The 12900-nt window shown below is 32.9% G+C and overlaps 1 protein-coding gene across 2 annotated transcripts in view; it reads right to left on the reverse strand.

Annotated features, from left to right (window-relative positions):
• The window catches only part of Rps6ka6 (ribosomal protein S6 kinase A6), a 174661-nt gene that overhangs the window by 82480 nt on the left and 79281 nt on the right, over nt 1-12900 (reverse strand). For both annotated transcript variants that reach the window (XM_004638813.2, XM_023723784.1), the window contains exons 7-8: nt 9385-9491; nt 9064-9101 (exon numbers count right to left, since the gene is read on the reverse strand). In XM_004638813.2, coding sequence (XP_004638870.1) covers nt 9064-9101; nt 9385-9491 — 145 coding nt within the window. The remainder of the gene's footprint in view (nt 1-9063; nt 9102-9384; nt 9492-12900) is intronic.

Consider the following 12900-nt stretch of genomic DNA (forward strand, 5'->3'; position numbering starts at 1 on the left):
ATATATTTTTTTTCCCGGAACTGGAGATTGAACTCAGGCCCTTGCACTTGCCAGGCAAGCGCTTATTCTACTGAGCTATGTCCCCAGCCCTGCTAATGATATTTTTACTGGGATTGAATTAAGTCTGTATAGAAGTTTGGGGAGTACTGCCTTTTTCACAGTGTTGGTTCTTCCTATCCATGAGCGAGGGATATCTTTCCATTTTTGGGTATCCTCTTTCATCTCTTTATTCAAAGTACTATATTTTTCATTGTATAGACATTTTTATTTCATTTTTTTAGGTTGATTCCTAAGTATTTCATTTTTGGTGATATGATAGCAAAGGATGTGATTTTCCCTAATTGTTTCAGTGAGTTTGTTTCTGTACAGGAATGCTACTGAATTTCGAGTGCTGACTTTGTATCCTGCTATGCTATTGAATTTGTTTACTAAGCCTAGAATTCTTTTGCTGGAGTGTTTGGTGTCTTCTGTATAGAGTATAATGTCATCTGTGAATAATGATAACTTCACTTCTTCCTTTCCTACTCATATATAGTTGGTAGGTATACAAAAGGACACGATGACAAGAATAGAGTCTTCTCATTAAACTAAATATATGTTGATCATATGATCAAATAATATCTTTGGGTATTTGCTCAAGAAAAATAAAAATACAATGCAATGTAAAATAAAATATTAAAATAAAATATGGTTAATATAAAATGTGTACATGGATGTTTTACGTACAGTTGTATCTCAGTTCATGAACTTAATTCATTCCACAATTCTAGAAATAATGTCTGCATTTGTGTTCATGCAGGAAAGATATTCAAGGTCATGTCCATTACCTGATGTAGAGTTCGTAAACAGAAACAAAATTTTAACAGACACTTCGGTTTGTGAATCATACTGCTCACAAACAAAAGTGCTCATCAAGCAAGGTACCACTGTATTTTTATTTATTGCTGTTAAAATAGGAAGTAACTCAAATGCCTCTTAATTTAGGAATGGGGGAACAAACCAACCTATGACCATGAAATGGAAATATTATTCAGCCATATAGATGGTAATGAGAATTCTGGATATTGAAATGTGGAAGAAGGAAGCTCATCCTCTTTAAGGAGCACAGTCCAGAAAACATAACAAAGGATTTCAGATGCTCACCCCAACACCTGGTAGGGAAACCTGTCTCCTAAAATAAAAGGGAGGCTGCAGAGTTAGAACTTCAGGGAGAAACAGAAGAATCAATGCTACTTGAAGAAAAATCACTGGCTATTTTAAGTTCCAAAACCACACAGGATTTCACTTTGAAAGTGAACCCTTCTATAAAACAGTCAACAATAGAAGAAAGAATCTCCTTTTGCACCTGACATATTACCAGAAAGTGTTTAATAAGGTGCCATTTAAAAAGGGATTGATTACTTAAGATGAAGCTACAGAACAACTAAAAATAACTTCATTTCAGGGTTATCTGTACTACCATACCATAGTGACTGGGTGAGAGACAGCCATGGGAAACAGTGGTGGACAGAGACTGGGCTAGAGTTACAATGGAGAAATTTAAGCTCAGACTGGGAAGGACTTGAGGCTGCCTTCTGTGTATAGGTAGGCCCAGAATATGTGGCTAGATCTAAGCTAAAAACATTGGCATTATAAGCAGCATTCTGCATAAACCACTGCCCTGCTTCCTATAACCAGAAAAGAAAGATATGATTGTTTCTGAATCTACCAATGTGGGTAACACACGATTTGATTGGCACCCTGCCATAGCCTGAGGGTGAATGGACAAACAGGCAACTAGAGCCAGAGTGACACCTCACAAAGACATATACAATAAAAGTTACAAGAAAGCTATAACTTGCTAGATTCCAAAACTGTGCATCCTGAAAAGAAGCTACTCTTTCAAAAATATACTAGGAAATTTTTTTTTCTGGACTCCTTTCTTTTTTCTCTCCCAAAAGTTATTTTGGGTTTTAGTTTTATTTTTTTATGCTATTTTTCTATTCTTTTTTCCCCTTTTTCTTGTTTGTTGTTTACCATTATCCAATTCCATTAAATTTATTTTACTCCTTAAAAGGATGCTTTAGCTCATGTTTTTGTATTTCTCATCTTACACTACTTAGTTGTTTTGAATTTTCCTCTTTCATTTTCCCATGCCCTATCCCCACTATGTTTACTAGTGTAATCATTAAGATTTACAAATGCTTAAGGAAGTTAGGTAACTATGATATTACCATGGATTGTTTGTGAAAATATAGTTGTCGCATTGAGTAGCTATTTCCTGTATTTAGTATTTGCTGTGTCATAGTGTTTACATAACAATTATAAATCTCTTTTCTATGGGTAAGTGTAACACATTATTGGTTCTTATGGCATGTTGATAACCAATTTGTCTTTTCCACAATTTGTTATTACTGATTACATGTTATTGCCAGAGTGATACAAATGTTGCTATTAAGAGATTTTCACTGTATGTAAATATCCTGCTAGTTTTGTGTCATTAATACTACTGTGAATTGATGAAAAGAGACTGTTACCACATACTCTTTAATTAGAAACTTCAAGAAGAATAGATAAACATCATAAATATTTATTCATCACACAGCATGGACCAACTAGATAAAGGAAATATTAATTGACATGAGAAAACAAATAATCACTAACACAACTGTAGCTGTTACCTTAATACCCCACCCTCATAACCTGACAGATCAACTGGACAAAAAAAATGAATATCAGAAGTGAAAAAATAGACAAATAGACTTGATTCATGTCTATAGAGTATTCCTCCCCAAAACATCAGAATACACATTCTTGTGTGCTGCACATGGAGTGTTCTCCAAAACAGTTAATATATTAGCTGACAAAACATGTTTAAGTAACTATAGAGGAATTAAAATCACCCCATGCATACTCTCACAACAGAGCACGATGAAACTAGAGAAAAATGACAAAGGAAACCACAAAAATATACTAATGCATGGAAATTAAACAGCACCTGTCTCAACAACATCGGTTAATGGGTTTTAGAGAAAATTAAACATGAAATTTAAAAGTATATACAATTAAAATGATAATACTGACACAATATATCAAAACATATGGGATGCAATGAGAGCAGTTCTATGAGAAAAATTTATAGTTAGTGATGAATTCCCACATCAGGAATACAAAATGAGCTCAAATAAATAACCTAATGTAGAATTTCAAAGTTCTCGAAAAAGAAGAGCAAATCAAACTCAAAGCTTTTACAGGGAAGAAAATTATAAAGATAAGAGCAGAAAATAATGCAATACAGATTAAGAACACAATAAAATCAATGAACTGAAAAGTTGCTTCTTTGAACGATTAATAAAATAGACAAACTATTAGTCAACATCATGAAAAAGAGTAAACACAAACTTAAGCAATGAGGAATAAAATTTGGGAAATCACAATAGGTTCCATAGAAATCCAGATAAACATCAATACCTACTATGAGAATCTATATTCTAATAAGATGGAAAACACAGAAACACTGCAAAGTTCTTCAGTCCCAATAAAATTGCCCATACTAATGAAAGAAGAAACAAAAATTTCAAACAAACCGACATTGGACAAATAAATTGAAAATTTAATTAAAAGTTTACAAACAATGAAAATTTCAGGCCCTGAAAGATCAACGACTGCATTTAAAACAAATGTATAAATATAAATGAAGAATATTATTTATAATACTAATGAAGAACCATTACTCAACTATGTAAAACAAATCTTAATGGACATGAAAAATCTACTGTCCAATACCACAATCTTAACAGGTGACCTTAACACCCCCTTTAACCATAAAAGACAGGACAAGCAGACAAAAAATTAGTAAAGAAGTAGCAGAACGGAAATAGAACTTTGAACAAATGGACTTAGTGGACATATTTGGAGTGTTCCACTCAAACACAGCTGAATACACATTTCTTTCAGCTGCACATGGGACATTTGCTAAAACAAACCACATACTAGTTCATAGGTCATGTTAAGTATATGCATGAAAACAGAAATTATCCCATGTATACTATCTGATGACAGTGCAATGAAATTGGAAATAAATGACAAAAGAAACCAGAAAAAAAACAAATACATGGAAAATAAACAATGTCTTCTTCAGCAACCAAAGGGCCACAAATGAAATTAAACAATATCTACAGTTCAAGGAAAATTCAAGCAAAACATATCAAAATTTCTGGGATGCAAGGAGAACAGTTCTTAGAGGGAAATCTACAACTGTGGATTGACACATTAGGAAAACAGAACAGGAAGACATAAATACCCTAATGCTGCACCTCAAACATCTGGAAAAAGAAGAGCAAGCCAAACCCAAACCCAAAAATAAGAGGAAACTATAAACATTAGGTCAGAAATTAATTAAATCATGATGAAGAAAACAATTCAAGGAATTAACGAATCAAAAAGCTGGTTCTTTGAAAGATTAAATAAAACTGATAAGCCCCTAGCTAACCTTATCAAAAAGAGGAAAGAAAAAACTCAAATACAAGCAAAAAGGAATAAAAACAGTGAAATTAGCAAAGAACCAGTGGAAATTCAGAAGATCATGAACAGCTACTTTCAGAATCTTTACTCTTACAGAATAGAAGACACAGAAGAAATGGTCATATTCCTAGGAAGTTACAAATCACCAAAACTGAAACAAGAAGATACAACAACTCTCAATAAAGCAATAACAGGCAAAGAAATACGAAATGTAATAAAAAGCCTACAGAAAAAGAAAAGTCCAGGTCTGGATGGATTCACAGCTGATTTCTATAAGAAACTTACAGAAGATATAATCCCAATATTTTGCAAACTCTTCAATGAAACTGAAAAGGAAGTAATCCTTCCAAAATCCTTTCTGGAGGCAAGTGTTATACTGATATCAAAACCAGGGAAAGATGCAACTAAAAAAGAGAACTACAGGCCAATCTCCATCATGAGCATAGATGCAAAAATCTTCAATAAAATCCTAGCAAAGAGAATACAGAAAATCATCAATAAGATTATAAACCAACACCAGGAAGGATTTATCACGGGGATGCAAGGATGGTACAATATACACAAATCTATAAATGTAATACACTATATCAACATAGAACAAAATCTAAAAACCATTTGATCATTTGCATTGATACAGAAAAGGTCTTTGACAAAGTCCAACACTCATTCATTGTCAAAGTCCTACAAAAAATTGGAATAGATGGTCTCTACCTCAACCTGATAAAAGTCATCTGTAACAACCCAATGGCTAACATAATACTAAATGGGGAAAAACTGAAATCTTTTACTCTCAGATCTGGTACAAGAAAAGGATGTTCTCTATCTCCACTCTTATTCAATACAATTCTGGAATCATTAGCTAGAGCCATTAGACAAGAGAGAGAAATTAAAGGAATACGAATAGGTAAAGAAGAGGGTAACTTATCATTCTTTGCAGATGACATGATACTTTGAAGACCCAAAAAATTCAACGAAGAAGTTACTAGAATTGATACACAAATTCAGTAGCATAGCAGGATACAAAGACAATACCCAAAAGTCAATAGTATTCCGCTACTCAGATATCAAACACACTGAGAGGGAAATTAGAGAAACAGTACCTTTTATAATAGCACTGTGGAAAAAGAAATACTCATGAATTAACCTAACTAAAGAAGTCAAAGGTCTATCCAGTGAAAATTAAAGTACTCTGAAAAAAGAGATCACAGAAGATTTCAGAATGTGAAAAGATATTCCCTGATCCTGGATTGGTAGAACCAACATTGTGAAGATGGCCATACTCCGAAAATTAATGTACAGATTTAATGAAATCCCTATCAACACTCCACCAACATACCTCACAGACCTAGAGAAGTCATTCCTAAAATTTATTTGGAACCAGTAAAGAACGAGAACAGCAAAGGCAATCTTGGGCAACAAAGACAAGGCAGTAGGCACTACAATTCCTGACTTGAAATTATACTACAAAGTCACTGTTGCAAAATCAGCATGGTATTGGCAACAAAATAGACCCGAAGTTCAAAGGAATAGATTAGAATATGCAGAAGCCTGGCACCAAACATGCTTACTGGAAGAAAGATAGCCTAGTGAACAAATGGTGCTGGAAAAGCTGGCTCTCTCTCTCCTGAAAATTAAAACTTGACTCAGGTCTATCACCATGCACTAAGTAGAAGTCAAAATGGATTGAAGATCTAAACATTACAACAGAAAAACTAAATCTCATGGAAAAGAAAGAAGTAGAAAGTCTTGAAGACATTGGGGTAGGCAAATAGTTTATAAACAAAAATCAAATCACACAGGTAATAGTTAAAAGAACTAACAACTGGGACCTCCTCTTATTGAGATGCTTTTACATATCAAAAAAATTATCAACAACATGCCCGGGAGATGGCTCAGTAGAATAAGCGCTTCACTGGCAAGTGCAAGGGCCTGAGTTTAATCCATGGTTCTACCAAAAAATAAAAAAATTACAAAGTGAAAAGACAACCCATAAATCTGTAAAATATCTTAACTAATAAACACTCAGAAAAAGGTCTGCTCTCTAGAATTCATAAAGACCTAAAAAACATCAGGGCCACAATTTTAAGACCTCATCCAGAAATGGGCATCTGAGATGAACACACACTTCTCAGAAGACAAAATTATAGAAGTAGGTAAAATATGAAAAAAATGCTCCACACCACTAGCCATCCAGGAAATGCAAATTAAAACAACATTGAGATATCATCTTCCCCCAAAAGAATGGCTATCATAAAGAAATCACCCAACAAGAAATGTTAGTCTGTGGGGAGAAAGGTACCCTTCTTCACTACTGGTGAGAATGTAGACTGGTGCAACCATTATGGAAATCAGTGTGCAGACTCCTTAAGAAACTAGGACTGGAAATCCCATTCAAACCAGCTATCCCCCTACTGGGAATTTTCCCAGAGGAACTGAAACCATCATATCACAGTGATATATGTGTACCTATGTTTATAGCAGCAAAATTTGTGATAACCAAATCTTGGAAACAACCAAGATGTCTGTCACCTGAGAAATGGATGAAAAAGAAGTGGTATTTTTATACAGTGGAGTATTACTCAGCTATAAAGAATGATAAACTCGAAGCTTTTATATTGAAGTGGATGCCACTTGAAGATATACTCATAAGTGAAATAAACCAGACACACATGTGCAAATATCGTATATTCTACCTAGTGTAAGATCTCAAAAAAAAAAGAAATGAAAATAGAAAGGAATAACACAATTGAAATGAAAGTGAGAACTTGAGGATTAAAGAATGAAGACAGGGCAAGAAGAAAAGGTAGGAAACATGACAGTCACAAAGCCATAGATTTATATGAACAAGACGGTTAAGGCAATGATCCAGAGAATCTCCAGCAGGTTTTTGAAACTAGCGGTTAATTGGTAGGATACTCACCCCGACTAACTACACATGCTGATACCTGTAAACTGAGCAACTGCACTGAAGATAGCAATGTGTAATACTAGGTTCATACTTGGAATGCCTGTCATTCTGGTCTTTCAAATATGTACTCCTTCTCATGTCATACCAATTACTGCCATACTGTTTCTCAAGTAAATGTTTGTTTTAAAAAAGGGTAATGAATGAAAACGAGACAAGAAAAAAATGTCATAGAACTGTCCTGCTACAATGCTGTATATGGTTAGATTTCTAAATTTCTATGTAAAAATATGTAATTCTTTATTCCTATTTTTTAATGTTTTTCCTTTTTTGTTCACATTTTGTAGGGATTTAAAGTTTTTTTTCTTCTTTCTTTTTTTTTTTTTTCAGTACTGGAGATTGAACTCAGGACCCTGTACTTGCCAGGCAAGCACTTACTCTACTGAGCTATCTCCCCAGCCCGGATTTAAAGTTTAACGTATCAATACTTGATGGAAAATACCTGTTACATGTTATTTCTAAGATGTTTGATATTCAGGCAGACAGTGAGGTTAAGCTCAACTGCCCATGTTATAGGTTAATAATAGCATTAATCTTTTCTTCTGGAGGGTTAACAACCTAAGTTTGCAGATCAAAAATTAGAGAAAAAGAAAGGCTATAAGGACAACCAACATTTTGGCCCTAGCCTTTCAAGGTCAGTGAGGATAAAGGACATAGGAGAACCTGTACTGTAACAACCTGTAACTCAGTTGTGTCCCAAATTTACTGATCAAGGAGGTTATGGGGCTACAGAGGAAAGTGATCAATGATGTAGAATGTGCCTAAGGAGAGTCACATGGAGAGAAAATATTCTCTCAGGCTTTCACATACAGAACATTGGTCAAGCAATGGTCATGATTCATCCACATGGCTGACACTGAAAAAGGATCTACAAACTGCAGTGCAGGGTTTCAGGGTAAATCCTGAGGGTACTTGACTGACTTGGTCAGATACAAAAGTTACATTTCTTGTTATATAGGTCTTGCTATCTCAGTGTTAACCATCCAGCAGAAAAGCATAAAAACGAGGTATAAAAAGCAAAGCCATATTAATATGCTGAGCTGTAAAAGCTCAAGTCCACAACTTCTGACACTGCCAGTCCTACGGATGACCCACTACTATTATGGACTACTGGACTCTACTGGATTATTTTGCAGAATTCACACACCTACAATATTTACATAGCAATGGAATATCCTTCTCTGACAAAACTAAAGAAAAAAGGAGATATAAATGAAGGACCATTTTATATTTTATATACAAAATAGTTAACATAGATATATAGCTACTGTCTCTTCATTCAATGAGAAGAAAGATCTGTACTAATAGTGTCTGGACAGGACATCTTGTCTGAATCTTGTACTATGAGTAACCACTACAAAGACAATAATATGCAATGTATTAATTGTTGAATGTGTCCAATTATTCAGTTTTGAAACTGTTTTCAAAACTACTTGTTTCTCAAGAAAATTAATAAAAAGGCCCTACTTTCAGAAGAAAGACATGTAAAAACAATAGAAGAAAATAAGTAAAGATTCGTAGACAAATACACTGCATATTGAAATAGTGAAAATGTCAAGCAATAGCTTAATGAATGTTTAAGAAAATTTGCATACCTGTTAACTTGATATGTCCTAGTTCATCAAGCAAAATGCTGCAAATCAAAATTCACATTCAACAATATGTAAGAGTTTATATCAAAAATTTACATAAAATCCTTCAAAAACATAACTATTTACTATATTAGAATAACTTATAGATAAACTTAAAATCAAAACATGTATTATGAAGAATACTTTTTATAAGTAGCTTTCAATTAATTACAAAATAAATTTTAAATTCCCTTATAATCTTTAAAAAAATTTACCCACTATGATAGAATGTAATTCTGGTTCTATAAATATAGACAACACCCTTAAATAAAAATATAGCTTTACTTTTCTGGCTTCAGGTCTCTATATACAATCCCTAGTCGATGTAGATGATCCAATGCAAGGGCAAGTTCCGCAAGGTAGAATTTCACATCTTCTTCTGTAAATAGAACCTATAATAAAATAATAATTTACAACTTAATGTTTCTTTCAGTAATGATTATTTTTTTAAATGTTTTTCTTTAAAAACAAGTAAGACAAAAGTAGGCAAATAATAAGAAAATAAGTGTAGATTATTTTGATTTTATTGAATAATCATTCGGAATAGTGATTTCTATATACTGTATATGAAACTAATTCTTTAAGAATTTTCAATGTTAGCCATTTTGTATAAAGTTTTTGAAATATATGTTTGTATAGCTTTTTAAGTAAATGTACTGGCACAGAATTCCTCTTTTTTAATGATATGGCATCACAATAATAATATTAATTTTAGTGCTCTTCTTTATTTAACATAGTAATGTCATCTGAAAATCTGAAGTACATAGAATATTTTGTTTGAACACTGGTAATTTCATTATTTCTGCTATTTTTTTTCACTAATACTAAAGTTTAAGAGTTTAAACACTGTTTTCCTGTTCTTCCCCCCACTTCTTTTCTTGGCAGTATTTGGAATTCAACCTAGGTCCTTACAGTAAATGACATCCACAATCTTTCTTATTTTCATTGAAATAAAGTCTGATTAAGTTACCTAGGTTGGCCACAAATTTGCTACCCTCCTGCCACAGCCTTTTAAGTAGCTCAGACTGCAGGTATGTGCTGCTGACCCTGGTTCACAATTTTTCTGTGTCTGGTAATAGAGCTGCTATGACAAAGTGAAAAGTGTACTAGCCTGAAAATTAGAATCAGTAGTATAACACTAGACTAGACATGTAATTCTGGCTTCTGAAACTTGGCTACTAAATCTGTAAAATAAGTGTATTTGTCATATCTAGCTAACAAGATTATTTTGAGAATTACATAAAAAAAGAAAGCCCTGGAAATTGTAAAATGTTATGCAACCATAAAACATTATTACAGGTTTACATCTATTTTCTTTTACAAACTAATTTATAGACAGAATTGAGAACTATGTAACCATTTATTGTAGATTTTAGAATTTGTCAATGGCTTGGTATGGACAAAAATACCAAGTTATGTGTAATTTTCATAAAAAATGTCTGGATTATTTGGAAAGCTCAAACTTGAATAAAATATGGTAACGTCTCACGACCATCTTGCCCATGTAGAATTAAAACTACTGTATTTCACAGTACGGATTTAATCTACTAGTAAAACTGCAGAGAACAAGCTAATAATGATAATTTTTGATACTCCATCTACTCTTTAAAATGATGAACACAAAACCAAATGTTTCATTATCTACAATTCAAATGCATTAATTTGAATATTGTAATGACAAAATATTATTTTATTGTATTTTTGTTAACAATAAAACACTTGCTAATTTATCTTCTGCACAAAGATAATTAAAACGTCATTAAAACCTAGCACAATAGAAAATCATAAAATAAAATATATTTTACAACTCTAAAGAAAGAAACATTGCATTGCCTATGTCATAGTTTATATCAAATCCATATATCAATCCTATCAAGAAATTGCCTTGGTCACAAACTTCATAAAGGGCACAAATAAAAAACTTACTAAGAAACAATTATGCACAAACAAAATTATGCACTAGGTGCAATTAATTATGTGCCAAGCATTGTACATTCATTAAGCTATTTCAAATTTCCAAATAAGACTATGATGTAAATATCTTCAACTTCTTTACAGAAAAAAGAGTCTCACAGTGGCTATCTTGCCCACAGTAACATAACAAGTAAGAATGAGGTTCCAAATGTGAAATCAGGAATACCTGATCCTACAAGTGACCTTTTCCACAGAAGATGCTACTAATCCACGATTTTTCTACCTAAGTTTTAGAGTCACTGCCAATAATGTTTTCCAATTTGATGAACTGTCTTACTCATACATTTCTGTCCAAAATAAAAAATTATCCAGGGCCAGCCAAATAGCTCAGTGCATTAAAGCACCTGCAAGCAGGCACTGTGCCTGGGGGTTCGATATCCAGACCTGCCACACCGGTCCAGCCTCTGGGGCATGCTGAGATGGCAATTGAGACTGGGCATGGTGGCATGTGCCTGTAATCCCAGCTCTTGGGAGGCTATAAACAGGAGAATCACTATGAGTTCGATCTAGTAGTGAGACCATGAACACCCTGTAGACCCTTCCCTAAAAATACAAAAAAAAATTGTCCAAAATTGCAGTATTAAAAAAGCACTAATATTTTATTGCTTATGCATGTATGAACATCTGTGGTAACACAGAAGCCTCCTTTATTATCCATGCAATACTATAGCACAAACATTCTCACATATCTTTCCAATTTATTTATAAAGTTTTCAATAGCAACACAATATTAACCATATCAATTTACTGTGATTTACCTAATGTTCTACTTTCAGACAAGTAGGTTATTTCCTACTATTAACTATTTTAAATGACTATAATATGCATGTATCTATACTAATGTTTATGATTATTTTCCAAAAATAAATTTCTAAGAAATAAAATAGTAAATACTGGGTCAAGGACAAAATTGTAAACATTTCTATAGTACACAAAAAATTATTTTCCAAAAAGGTTACAACAGCTTCCACTCCCATCAGCAGTTTGCGAAATTAGTCTTGCCACCTCTATGACAATTCAAAATATAGCCTTTAAAAATCTTTGCAAATTTGATCTAAAAATGTCATCAAGTTTTAGCTAACTCTTTATCCTTGGATGTTTTTCATATTAGGGAACTTTGTATTTTTCATGAGTTATCAGTAATATCTATTTTTCATTATTCACATAGTGTTTGGTCAACTGCTACAAGCTGCATAACTATTTGAAATGGCAGAGCTCCATCATATTAGCTGAAAATATTTTCTAACTTTACGCTGTCTTTCTCATATTCACTAGTTTTCACTTTTATTTATTCAAATTTATGTATATTTTTCCCTTACTACTTTGATGCTTAATAATACCTTCTCCATTTAGTGATCAAATAAGTATTCAACTGCAATTACCTTTAAGATATAGTAATTACTTTCCAGACCTAGTTCTTTAATATAAATACATTTATTTTTGTATGTGACAGAGATGGTATCTTCAAATAATTTTTGAAATATATTACCAACATATCAAATACTATTTACTGAATAAGCATTCTCTTTGCTACTAATTTATAATTCTTCCTTTAGCCAAAATATTATATGTCACATATAACAGGATATTCTCACATTATGCTGTATGTTTCTAATCTTGTATTAATACTATGCTGTCTTGATTACAGAAACTTTATAAAATTTTGTCTGTCTCTCTCTCTCTCTCTCTCTCTCTCTCTCTCTCTCTCTCTCTCTCTCTCAAATAAATAAATATCATGAGTTCCTACAATTCTCCTGCCTCTAGGAATCTATATCACTGAGATTGTACAGGCATGGCTCAAATATTTTTTTAAACAAGAAGTGGGGC

The sequence above is a fragment of the Octodon degus genome, unplaced genomic scaffold (genome assembly GCF_000260255.1).
Source record: "Octodon degus isolate 3935 unplaced genomic scaffold, OctDeg1.0 scaffold00103, whole genome shotgun sequence".
NCBI classification, from domain to species: Eukaryota; Metazoa; Chordata; class Mammalia; order Rodentia; family Octodontidae; genus Octodon; species Octodon degus.